Source organism: Oncorhynchus clarkii, chromosome 6 (assembly GCF_045791955.1).
Source record: "Oncorhynchus clarkii lewisi isolate Uvic-CL-2024 chromosome 6, UVic_Ocla_1.0, whole genome shotgun sequence".
NCBI classification, from domain to species: domain Eukaryota; kingdom Metazoa; phylum Chordata; class Actinopteri; order Salmoniformes; family Salmonidae; genus Oncorhynchus; species Oncorhynchus clarkii.
Genome location: NC_092152.1, coordinates 65,069,909 through 65,095,506, shown reverse-complemented (window position 1 = coordinate 65,095,506; position 25,598 = coordinate 65,069,909). Strand labels below are relative to the sequence as shown.

The window sequence follows — 25,598 nt, the reverse complement described above, 5'->3', positions numbered from 1 at the left end:
AGTACTCTAAATGCCCTCTTTCTACTCCTCCATTGCCATTGCCCCACACTCCTGGACAGCCACCATGGGACTGCTTTCCTCCTCCTCCTTCCTGAACTCTTAGGTATAGCCACAGTAGCTGTCCCACTCAGGTATTCATACTATCCACATCCCCACTTATATCCACCCGAGCCATCACCTGCTCACTCAGCTCCTGAAACGGATCCCACTTTGCCCTTCCAAACATCCACCAGTCTACTCCACTGACACCTCCTCCGACCTACTGTACATAGTATGGGATAATGATCACTTCCTACTGTCAACTCCTCCCATACATTCCACTCAAAGGATTCCTGCTATCACACTAGACACCAGAGTGAGGGCCAAGGCAGACTCCTTCCCTGTGGCTACATCAATCCTGGTCCCTCGGCCATCATTCAGGCACACCACATCTTTCATTTCTATCAGATTTTCCATCACTTGGTCATTTCCATCGATCTGTTTCCCTACACCACATTACCTTACTTCTATCCTGGCCCTCCATCCTCTCCAGCTCCAAACGAGATCAACGCACGTACACACACTTTGACGTTGAACTGTACGCAATGACGTCTCAGCGTGTTCGAGGGGATCAGTCACAGATGACGCTGCGCAAAAGTAGTACTGCACCCAGACCACCAGGGGGATCAGGTTAGTTCATTTTGTTGCGGGTGGTCTTCATTTTTTTTAAATGTATGTCACTAGGCAAGTCAGTTCAGAACAAATTATTATTTACAATGATGGCCAAACCCTCACCTTCTTCATTGAAAAACACAGGTCATTTACTAATTATAAATCTCTAATCACAATATTAAATTACATTTTAATATGTGATCATATTCATCTGGTTTCTGAGCATGCAAGCATGTTTTTCCCTTTCTACTTCCCTCGCTCTCCTCCCTTCATAATGTTAAAACATGTTTTGGATGGACAACTAGGGTAAGGCCGTGGCGTATTTGATTAATGATTAGTTTTGTTACCCTTGAAACGTAATTAGATTGGTGTGCTTGTGATTTTGCCATTTCCAATCTTTCACGGTATGGGAAATTCATGATGTCTTTCTGTCTCTCCTGAGCAAAACCAAAAAGTTGATCAACGCAAAAATCGAACGAAAACCAAACATCAGAGGGTGGGGAAATCAACTAGACAAAGGAAAACGTATCATCTATCTTTATTAATATAGATACCAGCAGGTTTACATAAATATAATTGCAAGAGTATACAAATGCCCCAACAAAAGCAAAAATACATTTTTATATAGATTCATTTTTTTTAAAGGTAATATTTAACAGTTGTTCACACGATAGCTAAAAACACATAGGTGATATGCACTCCCCATACCTAGTGCTATCAACAGGTTCATTACTGATCACCAGAAAAAACCTCATGGAAATAAAGCAGACTTTCACATCAAACCAAAGCCAGACAGGTTAAGGGGACACAAACAGAACAGTCAGTGTGTGAACAGACTAACTGATGACATTTACAATATAAACAAAACACCCATGATGAAAATTCTGAATGACAACTTTGTTTGAATTAGGTGAAATTTGTGTTGGTCTTGACTGACACAAGCCCAATCATAAAAATAAAAACAAATCCCGGTGGCACACAGTATCAATACTATTTCAAAAAGTGACATAAATAATTAACATAATTACAATATTTCGTTATAGTTTCCCCTTTGCAATGAACAATCAAGAGAGGCTAGATAGATAAAATATATATTAAAAAAGTAACAGATATACATTTATATTGAATCAAGCTGCATAGCAGTTTGAGACAAAACTTCAATTGCAACGACGTGAAACAAATGCAATTCATATTTTCGTGAAAATAAATCAGATGCACAACAAATTGCATAACACTATACATTTATCTGGTCACTCATTTCTGTACGGCATTTGAAGCACACAAGTCGTATGGCTTGCAAGATACTAGTTATCAAGGGCTAATAACCACTGACAATAGTGTCACAGCGGTGAATAAAATAGGCAACACTGGTACAAGATAAATCTGGTCTCTACTATAAAAAGTTTGTCAAGGCACAAGTATATCATCCAATGTACTGAGCAATACTTCTAAAATATATTTGCTGTACACTGTGATGTCATAAATCATTGGTTAGTCTGGGTGCAAATATGGTAAAAATATAGATGAACTTTCAAGGTGACCCCTGCATTTCTGTAGTCATTGGTTGAGTAGGAAAAGTCGTTAATTTTTAGGTCTTCAATAAATTAAACCTTTACCGGCACAATAAAGTATAGCGCCACTCAATTACAAAGACTCATGTCGTCCTCAATGTAAAACATGTAGCCTACTTGACAAATAGGCCTCCTATTTTGTCAAAGCTCATACTACATGGGATATTCATGGGTTACATTTGAAAATAGGTATTTCTTTCCTCAATATCCTTATTAACAATAATCTTATTGTGTATTCATAACACAAAACATGAACATGTTGCTAACAAAATATTGTATGTATACTATATATAAAGAATGTACTTTATCATTGAAATTGGTCCAATGTTGAGTAAGGTGGCCTGATTAGCAACCTGCTCGGGTTGAGGTAACAAACACATTCTGCGTTTGGAGTTTTTTGTAAACCCTATTAACAAATATTTAATAGATGCTGTTTTAACTGTCTGTATGGCTTTATTACTGGCATAGTTGTCCAATAACTTCCTGCTCTTTCCTTATTCAAGAGGTGAAATAAGTTGTATATGTGACAGTATAGGTTAAATGTTTCATGGATGATATCACAAGGGTTTGACTTTAAACTATCAGATTTGGACAAACATACTGTACAATTGATCTCAACCTGGCATATGAACGGAAATCTATCCAAGGGAAGAAAACAATGCACAGGAATGTACATGTGACTCAGTGTACATGTTACATTTTAACTCCCTCAATCATAAAGTTGTATCCCTGTCCTCACATCTACAAGGAGAAGAAAAGCTTCACTGACAGATATGTCACACAAGACCACAGCCAACTACAGTTTCAACAGGTGGGGAAGGGCCAAATCCACATAACTAATATTAATACAATTACGGAGTTAAATCAGAACCAAACTTGTACATCAAGTCATTTGTAGCACAAATATGATTGTGGAACACAATTTAGACAATATCTAAAACAAGAAATACCAAATAAATTTAGATATGATTTCTGAAAAGATGTATTAGAACTACACCAGTAAAAAAGATATGATAAAATATTTGTAAATATGATAAAAATTCACAAATACTCATGACTACTGGAAACAAAACTACTAGTATTTCACAAGAGTTGAAGAAGGCCAATCACAGACAGCTCTTTTCTCCAAAGCAACTTAACGGTTCATTCTTCATGAGTAGGGTCCCTTTAAATATCTAAAAGAACACAGCTCAAGCTCTGGGATGGGGAATATGGGGCCCCACCAATCACATTACTAAAAATAATTTAAATACTCTCCATTTTAAAAATCTGCTTGTTTTTAAAGTGAAAAAAAGGTAATGATGTTAAGAACACACAATAAAATACAACACTAAGAGAGAAAGATGGAGGCACTCAACGAAGCTGTTATTGTTGTCATCAGAGACCAGTCCCTTGTTCATGTGTATACTCAGATTCAGACAAAAAACAAGACACAATCTTACTGTTGGCTCCACTCCAGCCCAATACTCACATGTAAAGAATAAAAGCACAAACCAGTTTCGCAGCAGTACAGGTGTAGGGTCTTAATTTGAGCTAGTTTGCTATAGCAGAAAAATAATCCTGCAGCAAAAGGAAATGTGAATTATTCTGTGGATTATAATTAATGGACATTTTTGTAGAGGTTGATACATTTTTAATTAGGGTAAATCAAGTCTGAAATTTCTAAGTCGAAATTTGACACACAAGCGAGCTGTGTGTCAAGAAGCAGAGCGGCTTGGCAGAGTCGTGTTGCAGTTGCAGTTGCAGCGATGGTACAAGACTAACTACCAATTGGATATCATGAAATTCGGGGTAAAAAGTACAACAAAAATATATACAAAAATTATAAAATACAAATAATAATAAAAAAGTTTTTCTTCCAATGCAGGAAAATTCTCAGCAACAAAAGAGTGATCAAATTAAGATCATTCATCTGTATATCACGCCTGACACTAATAATCCAACTACAAACAACCATTCATGCTCAAGGCAAAACAGATAACTGCTCCAGTCACTTTCACCACTTTCTTCCTGTCAAAACATGGCGAGTCTCAAACGACAAATATGAACACACCAAACAATATGAGCCATAAAACTGGTCATTCATGAAGACGAAAAAGGAGGCTGTGACTTGAGGCCTAGACTCAGGTCCTGGGGTGTCCCACTGTAGGCAAGAGAGTTGGTATTTTACAGTAAGACAAACATACGGAAAACTCCTCTCTGATCTATGGATAAAAGTCCAGTTTGTGCGTGCCAGACGTGAGCTAATACAAACATCTTCCATGGAGACATCATCACAAAACAACACATTATCTACATTTGCAATAGAATGATACAAATAACAATATACTCTTTAATTACATCAGACAACCGTGCACACTGGTATATGGTACGCATATATGGTTCTGATTTATTCAAAATATAGGCCTATTTAATTATGTAGACTGGAAATTAATAATTTAAAGGCTGGATGATTTTTTTCTCTTGATCCACATTGACCCTAATCTAGAGCATCTCTCGTACTACAGAGTCTAATAAGGGAAAGAAATCCATGGTGTAATACTCAAATATTTGGAGTTATTCTCATGAATGGGTAATGGAAAGATGGCTGCCAATAAGAAACTGGTATTTCATGAAAGGAACAATAAAATAACTAAAGCCATAACTCAAAACACATGCATGAGTAATAAAGTTGGAGATGTACTGACTAAATAGCTGACTAGCGAATGCATAGGCCAACTTAATGAGTAACTGGCCACAAAAGGAAAGCATCATAAAGTGCTGAAAGAACTAAAGTCAAAATATATTACAAAGGTTTATTTTTCATTAATTGTATATTTTCTTTTGCTATTTCCTAAAATACTTTTAATATCGTATAAAAAGGACAACAATGCGTTATAAACAATTGTGAGTCCACACTCTGGTCCTGGAGAAGACAGAATGCTGTGCTAGCTTCCACCACCATCCTTATAAAACCACACCGCAAAGTGCTGCTCTGAGAACTGATGAGTTAGCCAAACATTACATAGTGTCATGTTTCATTAAGAGCTGGAGGCGACTAGCTGCGAGATACAATGACAGTTGTGGGGTGACTACAACCTATGTCCTATTTTGAGGTCCAGGTTTAGATGCAGTGGAGGACTGGTGCCCCGCTCGGTGCCACTGTGGAGCATCTACACATGAAGACTGTCCTTGGAGAAAAAGGCCGCTGAGGCTTACATGTAACTTGGAGTTCGGACAGGAGCCCACCATTGGGTTTGTTTTCATTCTTATGCCATCTGTAATGGGGGTCCACACCGGGGTCTTCTGCCATCTGTAATGGGGGTCCACACCGGGGGTCTTCTGCCGTCTGTAATGGGAGTCCACACTGGGGGTCTTCTGCCATCTGTAATGGGGGTCCACACTGGGGGTCTTCTGGGCTCCTAAAGGGAGGGGCAATTACATGTTTAAAGACATAGAAGCATGTGAACAGTAGTCAGTGATTCAAATTGGAACTAGAATTCCAAATGGTTAATCCTGCTTTCTGAGATACCCTCAAAGATGTTTAAAATGAACAACGAAAGTACAACCGTTTTAAACACATTGTTAAACCAAACTTTTTAACATGTTTATAGAGAGATGAGCATTCACCTGAAACCTATAGCAGGCCTAGTAGGAGCGAGTGAGGTTGTTGCCCTGCTCCTGCAGGCTGACAAGCAGGTCATCTATCTTCTCCATGTTCTGGGAGGCGGTCATGCTGTTCTGCATGCTCCCTGACTCAGACATGGACTGGTTGAGCAGCGACTGGATCTGGGCCTCGCTCTCTCTCTGGTTCTGACCAGACTGACTGATGGCAATGATCTGATCAGACAGAGTGGTTCCAGGAGAGGTTATCAGCTGGCCACACTCTGTATGGGGAAGAAAGGGGTAGTCACTGACTACATGCCACATGAAATGTTAACGAAAACCAAACAATGTCATACGCTTTTCTGGAGCATATTAAAAAAAAGATGACATTTGATAAAAGGACAGATCACATAATCATGAATCCTTACCATTCTGAATCCCAAAGAGGAAGAGGCCTGGCTGCTGGGCCTCGCTGGGCTGGTTGAGGCTCCCACTGACTGCTGTCTGGAACAGAGACCCTGGCTGCTGTACGGGGGAGGAGGTGGTGGTCTGCAGGCCTGCCACCCCATTCTGAGTGCTGAAGATGCCTGTCTGCGGGAGTTCCCGGGCAGCCATGCAACCCTGCAGGGCAGATATGTTGGATTGGGGCATGAAGAGAGAGATGGGCTGCTCTGGGCCGTTGTTGGAGCTGGTGATCAGCTGCATGGGCTGCTGCTCTTGGAACAGGCCGTGATGGCGAGGCTCTGAGGGGTTCCCCACCACCTGGCTCTGGTCCTGGAAAGTCATGGGCTCAGAGGATTCCTGCTGGCTAACAGTCACCATGCTGGCCTGAGAGAACAGCATGGAGGGGTTTTGGGGCTCCTGAGAGTTCAGGCTGCTGCTGCTCATGGAGGGCATCTGGCCCTGGCCACTGAACAGCAGACTGGGGGGCTGCTCTGGAGTGGAGAGGTGTTTGCTGCAGAACAGTAGGCCAGCCTGCTGCTGCTGGGTCTGAGAGAGAGTGTTTGCAGGTGGATGAGGGGAGATGTTCTGAAATATAGAGTTCTGCTGAGGTGGCTGAGGCTGAGAGGGCTGCTGCTGCTCCATGGGGGTCCCCTGCTGGATAGGAGAAAGCTGGGTCTGAGCCTGGAACACTGACTGGGGCTCAGGGGCAGAGGTCTGAAGGGCACTGAGGAAGGCCAGCTGCTGCTGCTGGCTGCCGCTAGCGGAGAGCTGACCAGACAGGGCACTCTGGGGGAGGAACAGGTTGGCGGCAGAGGGGGGCTGCTCTGGGGAGAGGCTGGTCCTACTCAACACTGTCAGGGTGTTCTGGAAGAGGGTTGCCTGGACCTGGTCCTGGGTGGGAGAGGCCTTCTGAGTGTGGAACAGCGCCCCCTGTGGGTCCTGTGCCTCAGCCAGGGGGCTGGGGTTATGGAAGAGGGGTGGAGAGGGATGAGAAGGGGTCTGATGGAGGAAGTTGGTCTGAATGGAGAGGAGCTCATTGGCTTGCTGAAAGAGTGCTGCTTGCTGCTGCTGTTTCTGTTGTTGCCTCTGCTGCTGTTGGGCCTGCTGAAAGAGGGAACCATGGTTCTGCACCATGCCCTGCTGGGAACCCTGCTGTTCAGCGTTCTCACCTAGAGAACCGCCCTGAAATATGCCACACTGCATTGGCATCTGTGATTTAAACAGCTCCTGCCGCAGGTTCTCCAACACATGCTGTTGCTGTTGTTGGTGTTGAATTTGTTGGTGTTGAATTTGTTGCTGCTGAATCTGTTGCTGCTGAATCTGTTGCTGCTGAACCTGTTGCTGCTGAACCTGTTGCTGCTGAACCTGTTGCTGCTGAACCTGTTGCTGTTGCTGTAGTTGCTGTTGCTGTAGTTGCTGTTGCTGTAGTTGCTGTTGTTGCTGAATTTGTTGCTGCTGTTGTTGCTGAATTTGTTGTTGTTGAATCTGTTGCTGTTGTCGCTGTTGCTGCTGGCTGCAGTACCCTTTTGCCTGCAGTTGTCTCACTGCTTGTTCCAGTTGGGCCACATCGTCTGGGGGGAATATGGGCAGCTGGTGCTGCTGGGGGGCAGGTTGAGGGGCCTCCACTTGTTGACTGAGCCTCCCTACCGCCCCAGCATTGTTGCCAGCCCTGTCCTGACCAAGCCCCTCTCTGGGCTCCAGGAGGAACTGCTGAGGCCCAGGTTGGAGTAGAGAGTCTGCAGGCACGGGGAAGGAGTTGGTGAGAGCGATGTCCTGCTTCTGTATGGTGCTCAGGGCCTCTGCACTGTTGAAGACTGCTGTTTGGGATTCGGCAGGGTCCTTGGCAGGCCGCGGCAAGGAGTTGGAGAACGGGCTGTTGTTGGTGGGAAGGTTGGAACTCATGTCCAGCGTCTGCTGGGCGGAACACATGACATCGGGGGTCCGCTGAGAATACAAAAAACAGATGATACCTGCTAGCTTTTCATATACAGTGCCTTGCGAAAGTATTCGGCCCCCTTGAACTTTGCGACCTTTTGCCACATTTCAGGCTTCAAACATAAAGATATAAAACTGTATTTTTTTGTGAAGAATCAACAACAAGTGGGACACAATCATGAAGTGGAACGACATTTATTGGATATTTCAAACTTTTTTAACAAATCAAAAACTGAAAAATTGGGCGTGCAAAATTATTCAGCCCCCTTAAGTTAATACTTTGTAGCGCCACCTTTTGTTGCGATTACAGCTGTAAGTCGCTTGGGGTATGTCTCTATCAGTTTTGCACATCGAGAGACTGACATTTTTTCCCATTCCTCCTTGCAAAACAGCTCGAGCTCAGTGAGGTTGGATGGAGAGCATTTGTGAACAGCAGTTTTCAGTTCTTTCCACAGATTCTCGATTGGATTCAGGTCTGGACTTTGACTTGGCCATTCTAACACCTGGATATGTTTATTTTTGAACCATTCCATTGTAGATTTTGCTTTATGTTTTGGATCATTGTCTTGTTGGAAGACAAATCTCCGTCCCAGTCTCAGGTCTTTTGCAGACTCCATCAGGTTTTCTTCCAGAATGGTCCTGTATTTGGCTCCATCCATCTTCCCATCAATTTTAACCATCTTCCCTGTCCCTGCTGAAGAAAAGCAGGCCCAAACCATGATGCTGCCACCACCATGTTTGACAGTGGGGATGGTGTGTTCAGGGTGATGAGCTGTGTTGCTTTTACGCCAAACATAACGTTTTGCATTGTTGCCAAAAAGTTCAATTTTGGTTTCATCTGACCAGAGCACCTTCTTCCACATGTTTGGTGTGTCTCCCAGGTGGCTTGTGGCAAACTTTAAACAACACTTTTTATGGATATCTTTAAGAAATGGCTTTCTTCTTGCCACTCTTCCATAAAGGCCAGATTTGTGCAATATACGACTGATTGTTGTCCTATGGACAGAGTCTCCCACCTCAGCTGTAGATCTCTGCAGTTCATCCAGAGTGATCATGGGCCTCTTGGCTGCATCTCTGATCAGTCTTCTCCTTGTATGAGCTGAAAGTTTAGAGGGACGGCCAGGTCTTGGTAGATTTCAATATTATCGCTTGCACAGTGCTCCTTGGGATGTTTAAAGCTTGGGAAATCTTTTTGTATCCAAATCCGGCTTTAAACTTCTTCACAACAGTATCTCGGACCTGCCTGGTGTGTTCCTTGTTCTTCATGATGATCTCTGCGCTTTTGACGGACCTCTGAGACTATCACAGTGCAGGTGCATTTATACGGAGACTTGATTACACACAGGTGGATTGTATTTATCATCATTAGTCATTTAGGTCAACATTGGATCATTCAGAGATCCTCACTGAACTTCTGGAGAGAGTTTGCTGCACTGAAAGTAAAGGGGCTGAATAATTTTGCACGCCCAATTTTTCAGTTTTTGATTTGTTAAAAAAGTTTGAAATATCCAATAAATGTTGTTCCACTTCATGATTGTGTCCCACTTGTTGTTGATTCTTCACAAAAACATACAGTTTTATATCTTTATGTTTGAAGCCTGAAATGTGGCAAAAGGTCGCAAAGTTCAAGGGGGCCGAATACTTTCGCAAGGCACTGTATATTGGGGGAAAGATCGATATGGTTCATATGGATATGATTCTACTATTTAATGAGGCATTATCACAGCCAAGGCTGGGAATGCATTTGTAGAGCTTTTACCTTGAACACGCCAGCAGAAGGGAGGTTGCTGGAGATCTCCATTGGAGTGACCTCTTCTCTCTTCACAAGAGGCAACATTGGGGGCATCAGGGCACCATCAATTACTGTAGGGGCATGTAGGGACAATGTTACAATTTTGTCATACAGGAAGGAGTACACACACACACACACACACACACACACACACACACACACACACACACACACACACACACACACACACACACACACACACACACACACACACACACACACACACACACTACAAACAAGAACACACGATACAGCATGGTAGAGATATACTATACCTTTCATCCGTTGATCAAAAGGGCAGGGCTTGCCTGGAGATGGAACTTCTTTCTTCACAGATATGTCCACTGAGACGTACACAGATAAGCAGGTTGAGTTAAGGACATGCAAATCAGATGACCTTATTCTTCATACCCAGTCTCATTCTCCCTCGTCTGCATGTCAGGTTTTCATATACAAAAAATGTAATATGAAATGAAACTGTATAGAGTGAAAAACAATCAGGACTAAATCTGCATGACTTGACTGTTTTGTATAGGACGCTGCCTAATCCGGTATCATGTTTAGTACATACTGTTTTGTATAGGGCGCTGCCTAATCCGGTATCATGTTTAGTACATACTGTTTTGTATAGGGCGCTGCCTAATCCGGTATCATGTTTAGTACATACTGTTTTGTATAGGGCGCTGCCTAATCCGGTATCATGTTTAGTACATACTGTTTTGTATAGGGCGCTGCCTAATCCGGTATTATGTTTAGTACATACTGTATATAGAAGGGCATTTTTGTTTGTTTTTAGATGGATCATCTACACTTCCATGTTTTGTTTCATTGTTTTAGTTCCTTTCCCTGTCACTTCCTGCTCGCTCATTGATAGTTCGTGCCACAGTGCCCAAAGGACGTTTTGACGCCTGGAAGTGATGAGGAAAAAGGAGGAGACGAATACCCCCCTGTTCCCAAGTTGACATGGCTTCCTGTACTAAAGACTGTAATGGTAAATTTAGAGCAGGCTAGATGATATATCCACCTAATACAGTTGTCGTGGTAGAGTAATGGTTGTAATTTACACTGGCCGAAGACATGGTCTGAGGAAATTTTGTTTTGGTCCTAATGTGGCGCAGAAGGTGAAACAAAATATAATTTGTTCATGGACTTATCACAGACCTGGTTCTGGAGTGTATGTAAAAGGCTGCACGTCGTGGGATCGGCCAGCATTGGTCACCACGTAGATTCCCACACACACTGCAGACGCGATGGCTGGGTTCTGGTAAGGCGGAACCTTCACAATCAAGTGATTCTGAGGGGAAATGCATAACAGACAAATCGACTTAGCTAACAGAAATGTACAGTAGCCCCAGTCTTATAATTACATACATCAAGTCATGTGACAAACGTGTCAACATCCCTTATAAAATAGGCGCAAGCGCAAAATTACTTAGATTAAATAATCAAGTGATGTCAGCACAATGTAGAGTTGAAAGAGAGAGAGAGAGTCACAATGGACATGATCCTGGCACAGACGATGAACTGGAGACTCCATACGTCATCAACTAGTTCAGATGTGCAACACCTTTCAAACTTTGCTGACTAGTAGAAGGTGTGGCGATGATTTACAGAGTTTGCATGGTTACACATGGTTACAAATTGTGAATAACATGTGAAAGACAGCTAAAACACCTCAGGGCTCAGACAACTGATTGAGGCTTAGCTAACGAAGCTCTGACCCTCTGGCTCCCAAGGGCAAAGGTTTATGCAGGACTGTTGAGACCTACTTACCACCGTGGCTCACAGTAATTAGGTGACAAAACAATGAGGCCATTCACCTCCTTGAGTGAGTAGCAATTTAAGATGATTACATCTAAACCTACAAATCTCAAATGGCTGCTGTTATCTAATCACCCTGTTAAATCATTAGCATGAATCATTCTAGGACCACAATAAGCAGAAAATAAGCTTATTTACCTGGTGAAACAGCTCCATGTCAATTTCAGCCTCTGCCTTCCAACACTTCTCATCTTAGGGGGGAAAACAATGAACGGTTTCATTAGTATGGTAGGTAAAGGACTAAATATAAATGTTATTCATTATTCATATACTGTAAGGACATGGATTTCAGACAATAATTGGTTGTGTAGACCTACCTGATACATTTTCCTGGAATATGACTTTGGTGTCCTTGAGGAAGTTCTTCCCAATGATGAAGACCTCCTCACCCCCCCTCACCGAGCAACTGTGGAGGGACTTCTTCAGAATCTCAGGCACCCCTGCAGGCTGGGCTGTAGACAGGACACCAACAGACCGTCAGGCTCTGAGTTCTGCTTGACCTAGCTTCTTTAACTAATATTCTGTCACAAGTACAGAACTGCTGGCCTTCTCAGAGGAACCAGGGGAAGCCGACAGAAAAGCTTAAACCAATTGCTCAAGAATACCTTGTGATTTCTTGGAAGGCACATGTGTAATCTTGGGGAAATAGTAATTGTGCTTTAATTGCTTTGCCAGGAAAAATGTGAGCTGAGCTGTGTTTAAAAAATGGTGTGTATGTGCATGTACTTGAGATTTTAAGTACATTTTTTTTGTTATTTTACAGGATATGATCATTAACCAGACAGTAAAATGACTGTACTATAGGTAAAGTTGACACTCTTTGCAGTCCCCCTCTCACAGGCAAATAGAAATCCCCAAGTTTCTATAAACAACAAGCTCAGACTCCTCCCACTCCTCCTCCCTCCCCAGTTTTCACAGGCCTTCCACACTCTCACCACCTCGCTCCACAACACACACAGACAGACGCCATTGGAGATTTATATGTTCTGGACAGATTTTTGCTTGGTTGGATTGCACTCTGGCATTGTAAACAAAAAAGTCCACACCTCTTTCACCGGCCTTTCTTTCTCTCCCTCGATTTTTTGGAGTTCTGCTTCTAAAACCACCGACAAATAGAATTTCTTATATCCCAGAGCAGTCTTTCCTGTTTTTGCCACTCATAGCCACACCCTATGCCCACAACGGGACGAACACGTGATGCTGAAGAGAGTCTATAGACATGGTCTCTGAAAATGTACTTAAATTAGAAAATGATCTGCTAAGCATACATAACGCATTAGAAATGAAACTTCTAGACTGAATCAACTCTTCAAAGTGTCCAAGTCTTCAGCGTGGAACTTAAAAACGAGATGAAAACAATAAAACAAACCTATATTACAAATGCTCGTAAGACTATCCAGTCAAATTTTGACAGTAACGGCTCCCAATGGAGACTTCATTATTTACATTATTGTCCTGACCCAAGCTCCTTTTCATTTTCCTCCTGTCCACCCAGCCCCCTGAATGAACCTCCCCCTTCCCCTAATCCCCTGGTGACGTGCGACAGCTCTAAGCTCTGACAGCGTTCCTGAGAGGACTCTGGTGGGCAGATGCTATGAATAACCTAAAGCCACTCACTGCACAGGATGGGGGACGACGGTGTCTGTAACGTGAGCACCGAGCCGTCCGGCCTGGAGATGTTGACCCGAAACACCAGCCTGGCACGAGTGCTCTTCTTTTTGGAGCCGGCCACCCCGATACGAGCTTCCACATCAGCGTTACGCAGCTTCAGGATCCCCACGCAGTCCACCCTGCAGAGAGAGACACACACAGAACAGCTGTTAGACTGGCAAGCAGGCCTGCTGAACAAGGCCCCAGCGGCTGCAATAGCCCCCAAAGCACTCCCATTGGAGGTCTACTAAGAGGAACAGTCTCCAGTATGTGTGATTTTACAGAATTGCAACAGCTATGGCAATAAGCAGATACATACGCCAGGGTCATATTATTGCTGGGGTCCAGGGACACTTCAATGACAGTGGTGCCCTCGATGTCCACCTCCTTGCAGGCTGTAGTGTTGCGCCCTGTCACCCTGCAGGCCTGGTAGAACCCATGTGGCTTCACACGCCCAGCATCATTACCCACAAACACCTGCAGCACCACTGCCTCATTCACACCCTCCAGCTGTGGACAAGAAGGAAACAAAGAACACTCAAATCAGAAAATAGCACAGCTGCTCCAAAGTCAACTCTACCTATTTTTGTAAGTCAGTAGAGAATTTTGAGCGTGGAATATATTGTGCAAGTGGGGTGGAGCTAAAATAACATACAAAGGTGAATAGACAGTGGCAGCTTTCTGCTTAGTAAGATGATATCTAATAGCATTCTATGATAACAGAGCTGTCACTGCACAACTGTCTGTTTTGCTGTCTACTTTGAGAGTAAAACATTTGAAATATGGAATACATTGTGAATAGCATTGCTGATACTGAGATATGACAAAGAAATGCAAACAAAGTCACGATTTGCGGTTGTAATCATTTCAAGAGAATAATGATAGTTACCTCTTTTCTCGGTGGACAAGAAAATCTGTTGTGTTTATGTAGTTTATATACTATATTGCATTTAGCAGGCACATTTATCCAAAGCTACTTAGTCATTCATTCATGGGAATTGAACCCACTATCCTGGCATTGCAAGAGCCATGCTCTACCACCTGAGTGCTGCCTTCCAAGGTGTGTTGTAACCGCTAGCTATTAAACCTTGTTTCATAAAAATAAAATAACCTGGGGTTGATATGTTGCATCACTTTTTATACAAGTTTCTACATAGCCTGTGACAATCACTGAATCACTGACTTAAGAATGTTAAGCCAATGTAGAGGTGTTATGTAACAATGAGTATGGAGCAGGTTGATGGTGGCATTTGATGAAGGACAGATAAAGGCATACTTTCAAAGGGGTAGAGTCAAAACAGTGACACGTGTATGGGGCACTGACCGTCCACAAAAAGCCCTAGAGGCCACAGCCCCCCTGGTCCTGGTACTGGTTTAAGGCGTACCTTTAGGGTAGGGAAGCCCTGCTGAGTGCGGTCCTTCACTGACCCCCTGCTGCCCTCAGTCAGGTAGCGGGCTCTGTGCTGGGTCTCAGGCTGGACCAGGATCTTCAGCTCCTTGCACTCACTCTTCTGAGGGAACTGGCTCGCTAGGGTCCCACATTTCTGATGGGTTGTTTGGGAGCCATCTGCCGAACTGCAAGACAGACTGGTTAGCTACTGTGTCAGCCCAACAGCTCGTAAACAACCTACATTGAAACACGCAACACTAACATTAACTACAATACACTTCCACTTCCATATATATTTAATGCAGGGGACTGTTTCCTTTCACTCATTCACAGCACTGTCCCCTGCTAACCCTAACCCTGCCTGTGACCTTGTAATCATTGGGGACTGAGGGCCGCATAACCTGGTGTTGGGTGGCAGTGGCAGCAACCCTCACCCCCACTCCTCCTCTCCGCTCCACCTTGTGTTCATTTATGTAAGGGGAGGAAAGATCAGCTCCACTGTTGGCACCAAGCTTCCTCTCAGTGGAAGAGAACTTGACAGGACTTGGAGACCATCCACTTACTATCAAAGTTCCAGCCAAGCTGTGACCCCCACCAGCAAATATCTGTGTGTGTTTGTGTGTGAGTGAGTGTCAGTATGTGTGTATGGTGGAGCATAGGGGGTATTTGGAACTGGAGAGCAGCAGGGGACTAGTGAGGGATCCCCAAATAGCTGCCATGGTTTCCCAGTGACACTAGTGAGCAATGCAGAGTTTGGAGGCTCACTACCAAGCAGGGTCCATCAGAACCTCTTAGGAGATGGACTTATTGGTTTATTTAATCTGCTCTGCTTTCTCAACACTTTTCAAAGAGGCTTAGTGTGATTCACCATGGCTGACCATTGTTTGTGCTGTGGTATCCTGCCCCTCCCTAGCCTCTGATCTGCCAGCTCTTCTTCAAGCACAGACAAACGTTCAACCAGTGGTTTGGTTCGATTTCCACTTGTGGTATAGGGGTTTACACATCTTAACAATGGGAATAAGTATGGAGCAAATTTAGATAAACTTCTTAAAAATCAGGCAAGGTATGAACAGTTCTGTTGAGATGTCCATTCAATAGTAGTTGTAATGGTATACGTTTATCAGTGTTTTCCGATGAATTCATAATTTTATGACATTTAACTTGTCTTAATGTATTTCTAAATGTATTTCCATTCTGTGTTCCAGACAAGATTCAAACTGAAAACAGAAACTCAACCAAAGTCCATAGAGCCATCTCAGAGATGTAAAAGAACAGGAAAGTTAACTCTGCAGACCAAAAGGAAGTAAACAGTAGGCTAGATATGTTTCCACATGGGCTAATTTCACTGTAAAAGAGATCCAGGGGCACCCACCTTCCTTTGGTACAGGCCTTGCTGTCTGAGCCCAGCTGTGAGAGCACAAAGTGAGGCCCTTTGGCACTGTCTGCATCAAACACATCCATGCTGGCCTCCTCGGCCGAGGCAGGCTTGGGCCCGGGTCGCTGGCGGGGGGTGCGCTTGCGCGACTTCCGGGGCACCTCTGTGTTGTCGTTGTAGGAGCTGGAGCTGACGATGCTGAAGTTGGAGGCGGAGTCATCCATCCAGATGCTGTTGCTCTGCTCGGAGTCCTGGAGCTGATCCTCCTGGCAGGACATGCGGCTGTCGTCAAACAGGTCCTCGGGCGGAGGCGAGATGTTCAGCACCGTGCGCCGCTTGGAGGGGGTCATCTGGTGGTGCTGCTGGGCCTCCTGGGATGCCCCCCCTCTTCCTCCTCCACCTAGGGATCCGGCCCCTCCTCCTTTCTCGCCGCCAGCCCTGCCGCCACCAGCACTCCCACTGTTGCCGGTCCCGCCCTCGGCGCCAAGCATCTCCGCCACCGCTCTGCTACTTACACCTTCGTCTGGAGCGGCGATGCCGGTATGAGCAGAGGTCTGGTCGGTGGCTGAAGTAGTGGAGTGCACGATGGAGCTGGAAGAGGTGGGAAAAGCACTGCGAGGGCCTCCCATGGTCATAGAAGAGGAGACGTTGGTGGCATCTACAGTGTATATAATTAGACAGTAAATAAAGGCATCTCAACCAGCATTGGCTAGCAGTCCCATTCAAGCAGCGAAATTTGTGCATAATTGTTTTTTTTGTTTTTTTTCCTTTTCTTTGGTCATCCAATTATAATTTTCCCTTTTATTTTATTGCATCATGATGTGTGAGTGTGTCTATGTGTGTGAGAGTGTATGTAGTGTGTTCTGACAAAAAAAAATGGGGGAAAAGAGAGTCATATGATAGGACATAATATACATGGAAGGTCATGCATTTTCTGACATGAATATCTAATTATCTGAAATTGATACGTAGAGAGTTTCTAATTCAATCTGCAAAAAAATAGTTCCCCAGAACGTGCAGTAATCCAATTCTCTAGCCATCTTTCAGTGACACTGGACCTTGATTTTTAATAGCATTTGCCATGAACAGAAATTAACTGGGAAATCTACACGTAGAGGGATGTTCAAATGAAATGAAGATTATCTGGTGTGTAAGATGATGCGTGCCAAATAGAGCTTTTTCTCATACAGGTTCAAACAATTTAGTTGGGACTGAACGTAGCCACAGAGACAAAATAAACAAGCTTCTGACCTATGAAGCAGAGAACTGCAGACCATTTTATATGCAGACACTCCCTGCTTCAGAGGGAACTTCCTGGAATAAAAACGAGACAGCGAATGAGCAATAAGAGCTGAACATTCAAATGTAATTTATAAAAAAAATTAAAAACTGTTGAACAAAAAGTATATGTGAAAATGGAACCGTCATTCAAGGGTCTCGTTCTATTCCTGCTCAATATGTTTTTCTCAATGTCCTCCTAAAACACCTGAGGAAAATGGCAGCAAAGGTGGAGTACATTTCAAAAGCATTCCTAGTTATCAGGTCCTCAATGCAGGGTACAGTAGAGTGCAGCTTCAAGCAGGTGAAATGGCAGATGCTGCATGGTAGATTGTCATCTTCCACTTCTGTGAAAACAAACTGGATAGTTTGGCTACTGGCATAAAAGGGCGACAAAAAACATGGGAGTTGGAGAAAGCTTATGACACCCCGTGGTAAGAAATAAACACGCAATACCCGACTGTCTACTCAAGATGATATGATGGAAGAAATGGAAGCCTTGGTGGCTAAGGTCTGAGCATGGAGGTGAAATCCTGAAGACTGCTGCAGGAGAAAGGGAGAGGAGAGGCAGACAATCTATCCTAATTTGTAAAACCTTTATCGATACTGTGAATTCAACATGTCAATAAAAACAATTAAAAATAAGAGGTGCAACTAGGCGGCACATCATTCAAAACTGTAGCTACAGTGCTTTTGACTGAAAAATAAGATGGCTTTTTGTTGGCAACCGGAAGAATGGCAGATATCTATGACTCATTACAAGCCAATGTGGTGCATTGTCTATGAAGAAATTCCAGTCACTTTACATTCCATCCACCCTTTTCCCATTCCAAATGCACTCATATGTAGGAACTATCCCTGACTGCAACAATATGGAACTTAATTTATTTTTCTCAAATTAATTTTAGTGGCTAAACTATTTGAATTTATTGAAGAGTAGCCATGATAAAAAGAAGAAATGGATAAAGCCATACATCTATTTATGCTCTGATGAACAGGAATGCTTTCAAAACATACAGCACATTGTATGGATTTCTGCAAACAGAAGCAATCTAGCAAACAGACAAAAAACTTCCACCTGATTGCAGATGGTAGGGAGCAGCTATTTTACCCAATAGATTATAATTAAATGTTTTAGTCAAGAGACAGGAATAATTTTAGTTCGATTGGGATCCAGCAAGACAGCAATTTGTTACCCATGGCTGCAAGACAGCAATTTGCTACCCATGGCAGCAAGACAGCAATTTGTTCACCATGGCAGCAAGACAGCAATTTGTTCTCCATGGCAGTTGTAAGCTTCCTCCCACAGAACCAAAATAACTAGTTCCATTTTCACAACCATGTAATATCAAATGAAAATCAGGTTTAAAACAAGAATAAACATAACAGAACAGTGGATTTGAAATGCTGAAGGATTAGTTCATTACAAAATGATGTCAAGTACAAAATCTAAATATGACGCATTCCTTTGAAACACATTTCATGATGTGCTGTTCATGCAGATTTTTGGAAGCGTAGAAACGTACAGGCCCTGCTAAGATTGGAACCGCAGTGAATGATTTGCAGCCACTTTGAGCGCCCCCTCACCACACTTAAAAACACTCACAGAATCTGGAGAAACAAAGGCCTCAAAGAAACCCAGTCCATTAAATCTCTCCAGCTTTGTAAAGGTTCACAGCTCCCTCCAGACTTATTTATATGGCCTAAAAGCTTTCTGTAGACTACTGTACATTGGCAAATATGCCTGAGTAAATTGTCCCATCCGTGAGTTGTGTACACATTTCAAACAACTGCCCTTTTATGTCCTGCTGTCTGTCCAGAGGGAGGTAATCTAGTTTTTTTCTCATATAAAACGAGTTGCCCTGCTTTGAGTGTAATGAAACTAAAGACAACCGTGTAATAAACGACAGGACAGCAAACGCTGCGGGAGAGAATGAAATCCCTCTGTTTTTGGCCTGCGCTGTGGAGCAGTATAACTGTTGGATAGAATCTCCGTCTCTCCGTCTCTCCCTATACCACGTCCCCATTAGCCTTCTAGTCTAAACACGCAAGGCTGATTGTTTGTTTAAAATGTAGCCAGGTCTTAAAGAAGAGAAAACCCAGAGACACCTACAGGGAGGACGGAGGAGAGCACTGCTGCATCTCTTTATCCAGGGTATAAATCATTTAAAATCAGGAAGTCTGATTTATCACAGGAGAAAGGCACCTGGCCACAGAAAGAGGCATTTATCACATAAACCTTTTAACCCCTGTTGTTAAGCCTCTTTAAAGCATAATGTGTCTTTTGGTCATCATCATGTCAAGTCAAGACTATTTCTGGACTAAAAAGCACTTTCATTGGAGAGTCTTTTTAATTCAGGAGTATGCTTAATCTAGGTCCAGGAAATTGGCCCTCGTAAAGCATTGCCTGGTGTTAAACCTTTTGATCTTGACAAACTATTATACCTGTAAACAGCACAGTACATCTGATAACCTTGAAATGCTGAGCGCCAGGTGGTAATGAAGACATCCTGTTCAATAGGAGCCCATCCATTCTAATAGAAAAAGACAGCTGGCCAATAGGACAGCTATAACCACCAAAATGGCTGACTTGAAGGGCAGGGATTCAGGATTCATTTCTTGCTTGAATTTTGAGTCATCACCTGCTCCGTTTGTGCATAATACCCTGGCTAACGAAATGCATTGCAATTCAATATTCAAAGGGAGATGGAGGACAAAAGGTTGAAGGCTTCATGTATAATTACTCTGAGGAGGTTTGGTTCCGAGACATCCAGAGGAACAGAGTACAGATAGGTTGAAGCTAGAGAACTTCATACATAAAATTGTGTATATTATGAACACATTTTATACAGTGCCTTCAGAAAGTATTCACACAGTAGATGTTACAGCCTAAATTTAAAATTGATTCAATTGAGATTTGTCACTAACCTACACACCATACCCCATAACGTCAAAGTAGAAGAAAAATAATAATAAATGCCTTGAGTTGATAAGTATTCAACCTCTGTTATGGCAAGCCTAAATAAGTTCAGAAGTAAAAATTTGCTTAACAAGTCACACAATAAGTTGCATGGACTCACTCTATGTGCAATAATAGCGTTTAACATGATACCGCGCACATACAATTATCTGTAATGTCCCTCAGTCGAGCAGTGAATTTCAAACACAGATTCAACCACAAAGACCAGGGAGGATTTCAAATGCCTCCTAAAGAAGGACAGACATTGAAATAAAAAAGCAGACATTGAATATCCCTTTGAGCATAGTGAAGTTATTACACGTTGGATGGTGTTTCAATACACCCAGTCACTACAAAGATACAGGTATCTTTCCTAACTCAGTTGCCGGAGAGTAAGGAAACTGCCAAAGGATTTCACCACGAGGTCAATGGTGACATTTAAACAGTTAGAGTTTAATGGCTGTGATGGGCAAAACCTGAGGATGATCAACAACACTGTAGTTACGCCACAATACTAACGTAATTGACAGAGAGAACAGAAGCAAGCCTGTACAGAATACAAATATTCTAAAACAAGCATCCTGTTTGCATCAAAAGTAATACTGCAAAACATGTGTCAAAGCAATTAACTTTTTGTCCTGTGTTATGTTTGGGCCAAATCCAATACATTACTGAGTACCACTCTCCATATTTTAGCATAGTGGTGGCTGCATCATGTTATGGTTATGCCTGTAATCATTAAGGACTGGGGGGGTTTTCAGGATAAAAAAAAATAAAACAGAATGGAGCTAAGCACAGGCAAAATCCTAGAGGAAAACCTGGTTCAGTCTGCTTTCCACCATACACTGGGAGATTAATTCACATTTCAGCAGGACAATAACCTAAAACACAAAGCCAAATCTACACTGGAGTTGCTTAACAAGACAGTGAATGTTCCCAAGTGGCCGAGTTTTTACTTAAATCTCCTTGAAAATCTATGGCAAGACCTGAAAATGGTTGTCTTGCAATGATCAACAACCAATTTGACAGTGCTTAAAATAGGTGTGGAAAGCAGACGTACACAGCTGTAATCACTGCCAAAGGTGCTTCTAGAAAGTATTAACTCAGCATTGTGACAAAACTTATGTAAATTCAATATTTCTGTATTCATTTTCAATAAATTTGCTAAAATGTTTAAATACATGTTTTAATTTTGTCATTATGTGGTATTGCGTGTAGATGGGGGAGAGAAAAAAAACTATTTCATACATTTTGAATTCAGGTCTTAACACAACAAAATATGTAATAAGTCAAAGGGTATGAATACTTTCTGAAGGCACTGGAACTATTTGTTTCGGCCATAAAATGGTAGTACCGGTAGTATCACTCAATATATGCATTAACAAAAATGCTGAAAGTGGCTGCAAATCACCATGCTCTTAAAACCAATGTGATTATTGCCCAGTCCCAGCAGATGGAGGCAATAATACTCAAGGTGTATTACAGTGTAGACTTAATACATTTTCAAATAAACATAGAACATTTACTCTTATTGTAAACGCATTACCGAAGACCCATGCCTCCACCTATGGGACCATTGCATGTTCCATCCTAGCCCAAGTTCTGCTTTTCTGTACCCTTAAACCCATGAAGAAAAACTTTTTCTCAACGTCATATTCATCATCTCCAGCACCACCCCAAAATCAACATAAGGGAAAATGGAGCGTTTCTATGTTTTATAGTAAAAAAAGATAGCGGAAGATAAGTGTTTCCAATGACGACATCGGTGTGCATCGTGCGATTGACACATTTTGAGTAGATATTACCTACTAATTGGTTGATGATGTCATTGGAAAAACAGATCTTTATATTTTCTACTACAAAACACAGAAATGCACCTTTTTCACATATGTTGATGTTGGGGTGGTGCTGGAGATGATGAATATGAAATCGATTACATTTCTTGGTATTTTATGTCCCTTTAACTCCACCCCTTCTACAATATGTTCCACTACCATTTAAATGCAGAATTAAAGAAACACAACTTTTGACATCAAAAACTCAGTTGCAATACAATACAAAAAACTGTAAATGCAGTAAATTAAAATAATAAGAAGTCTAAAAGTTTAGACGGACCTACTCAACACCCTGGGTGAATTTTGATGGGTTAAGAGCCCTTGGGACTAAATGTCTTCACTACTGATAGACAGACACAGTACCACAACCCACCACGACGCCTGTGGGGCCCAGCTAAAATGCAAGTTAAGTTCATTAATAGCAAAACAACTTGCATCCAATCAACAAAAAAGCAATTCACTTTGTGCATTTGCTTAATATTATTGAAACAAAGAAAGGAAGAACATTTCAAAGACTTTGTGGAGTATGTTCACTTGTCAATATATTGCTGAGGTGTGTGGATGCCGATATTGATCAGGTGCTGTTCAATGTACAGGCTGAGTGTCATTTTGGAGCTTGTAAAATAAAATGCATTTCCACTTTAAACTCATGCAGAAGCTAAGTTGGCACAAGCAAACTCGGACCCTTTAGCATGGGTGGGAAGCAGGAGAAGGAGTGGCTGGGATAGTAAGGTCTGAACTGAACAAACATTCCTAAAGATGAACTGAATGAAATTATGGGCAAAAGTAACATAAGGTCCTTTCCCTCTCTAATGGGTGTTCACCTATAAAAAGACTCCCACTGCAATTACCTACTTAAAACGGAAAAACAGACTCTCTTGTGAACTGCAGTACTTGAAATGACCTCCCTTAAATGGCTTGGCATTAGATCCAATTTGGATTTCCTTTTACAAAATGTTTTCCCATATACAGTCATGGCCAAAAGTTCTGAGAATTCCACAAATATAAATTTTCACATATTCTGCTGCCTCAGTTTGTATGATGGCAATTTGCAGTTACTCCAGAATGTTATGAAGAGTGGTCAGATAAATTGCAATTAATTGCAAAGTCCCTTGTTGCCATGCAAATGAACTGAATCCCCCCAAAACATTTCCACTGCATTTCAGCCCTGTCACAAAAGGACCAGCTGACATCATGTCAGTGATTCTCTCGTTAACACAGGTGTGAGTGTTGACAAGGACAAGGCTGGAGATCACTCTGTCATGCTGATTGAGTTTGAATAACAGACTGGAAGCTTCAAAAGGAGGCTGGTGCTTGGAATCCTTGTTCTTCCTCCGTGGTTACCTGCAAGGAAACATGTGCCATCATCATTGCTTTGCACAAAAAGGGCTTCACAGGCAAGAATATTGCTGCCAGTAAGATTGCACCTAAATCAACCATTTATCGGATCATCAAGAACTTCAAGGAGAGTGGTTCAATTGTTGTGAGGAAGGCTTCAGGGTGCCCTAGAAAGTCCAGCAAGCGCCAGGACCGTCTCCTAAAGTTGATTCAGCTGCAGGATCGGGGCACCACCAACACAGAGCTTGCTTAGGAATGGCAGCAGGCAGGTGAGTGCATCTGTATGCACAGTGAAGTGAAGACTTTGAGGATGGCCTGGTGTCAAGAAGGGCAGCAAAGAAGCCACTTCTCTCCAGGAAAAACACCAGGGACAGACTGATATTCTGCAAAAGGTACAGGGATTGGACTGGTGAGGACTGGGGTAGTCATTTTCTCTGATGAATCTCCTTTCCGATTGGTTGGGCATCCGGAAAAAAGCTTGTCCGGAGAAGACAAGGTGAGAGCACTACCATCAGTCCTATGTCATGCCAACAGTAAAGCATCCTGAGACCATTCATGTGTGGGGTTGCTTCTCAGCCAAGGGAGTGGGCTCACTCACAATTTTGCCTATGAACACAGCCATGAATAAAGAACGGTACCAACACATCCTCCGAGAGCAACTTCTCCCAACCATCCAGGAACAGTTTGGTGAAGAACAATGCCTTTTCCAGCATGATGGAGCACCTTGTCATAAGGCAAAAGTTATAACTAAGTGGCTCGGGGAACAAAACATCAATATTTTGGGTCCATGGCCAGGAAACTCCCCAGACCTTAATCCCATTGAGAATTGTGGTCAATCCTCAAGAGGCGGGTGGACAAACAAAAACCCACAAATTCTGACAAACTCCAAGCATTGATTATGCAAGAATGGGCTGCCATCAGTCAGGATGTGGCCCAGAAGTTAATTGACAGCATGCCAGGGCAGATTGCAGAGGTCTTGAAAAAGAAGGTTCAACACTACAAATATTGACTCTTTGCATCAACTTCATGTAATTGTTAATCAAAGCCTTTGACACTTATGAAATTCTTGTAATTATACTTCAGTATTCCATAGTAACATCTGACAAAACTATCTAAAGACACTAAAGCAGCAAACTTTGTGGAAATTAATATTTTGTGTCATTCTCAAAACTTTTGGCCTCGACTGTAGACTGACTGAAAGGCAAGGAAGAAAGTTGACCTCAGACAACAAATAATTCATGCTCATTTCAGACTTCTAAATGGAAATCAATAACATGTTACATCAATTAGAAAAATAAAAAGGGGTGAGCTAATCAACAAAGTAAAAGCAATATGAATTTTGTATGGCCAGAGTTGACTAAAAATAGCCGACATTCCTACATAACAGCTGAAGCCAACCTAGAGTGATGCTGATCTCCATTCAGCCATATCTCAAAACGGAGGGATCAGGGGAGGGGACAAACAGAAGTAACCAAGCCTTAAAGTTACAGGCAGGGGTGGTAGGACAGGGATAAGAACAGGGACAGGAACATGGAAGTGTGCAGCCGCATAGAGCTAAACAGTAAGGACACTGGCATCAGGGATGTGGTGACAGCCAGGCCAAGCTATAAAAAGTAGCAGGGCAGGCCACGGATGGGTGATGGGAGTAGGGTAATATCACAGCCAGCATGCACCCGCCTTGCAAAGTACAGTAACAGCACAGAATAGTAAAGGTGTAAAATGGCCAGGGCAGAGATGCTTCAGCAGGGAGCTATATGGCTGGCAAATGGAGGAAGGCTGTGCAGGGATACGGGGAGGGAGAAACTACTTGAACAAAGAGCCAAAGCAAATGGGGAAAATTGGCTGGTGTGACCAAAAAAAACTAACCTGAACTGCTGGACAGCCTAAAATTAAAAAGTTGTCCTCATTTGACAGAGAACCAATAGAAACCTACATTTTAATGTCAAAGTATTTTTTCAATACTTGATTTGAAAG

At 42.6% G+C, this 25,598-nt stretch overlaps 1 protein-coding gene across 11 annotated transcripts in view; it reads right to left on the bottom strand.

Annotated features, from left to right (window-relative positions):
• Positions 1-1,173: 1,173 nt before the first annotated feature.
• LOC139411448 (nuclear factor of activated T-cells 5-like) overlaps positions 1,174-25,598 on the bottom strand; it is a 51,906-nt gene continuing 27,481 nt past the window's right edge. For 5 of the 11 annotated variants that reach the window (XM_071157833.1, XM_071157834.1, XM_071157842.1 and 2 more), the window contains 12 exons: positions 16,212-16,872; positions 14,835-15,024; positions 13,769-13,959; positions 13,417-13,589; positions 12,117-12,251; positions 11,938-11,990; positions 11,140-11,272; positions 10,254-10,322; positions 9,946-10,049; positions 6,236-8,195; positions 5,832-6,088; positions 1,174-5,623 (listed from right to left, as the gene is read on the bottom strand). In XM_071157833.1, the coding sequence (XP_071013934.1) occupies positions 5,850-6,088; positions 6,236-8,195; positions 9,946-10,049; positions 10,254-10,322; positions 11,140-11,272; positions 11,938-11,990; positions 12,117-12,251; positions 13,417-13,589; positions 13,769-13,959; positions 14,835-15,024; positions 16,212-16,872 (3,908 nt within the window). In that variant the 3' untranslated portion in view covers positions 1,174-5,623; positions 5,832-5,849. Of the gene's footprint in view, positions 5,624-5,831; positions 6,089-6,235; positions 8,196-9,945; positions 10,050-10,253; positions 10,323-11,139; positions 11,273-11,937; positions 11,991-12,116; positions 12,252-13,416; positions 13,590-13,768; positions 13,960-14,834; positions 15,025-16,211; positions 22,681-25,490; positions 25,508-25,598 lie in introns of those variants that run through there. The other 6 variants (XM_071157841.1, XM_071157838.1, XM_071157839.1 and 3 more) reach the window with 5 other exon arrangements.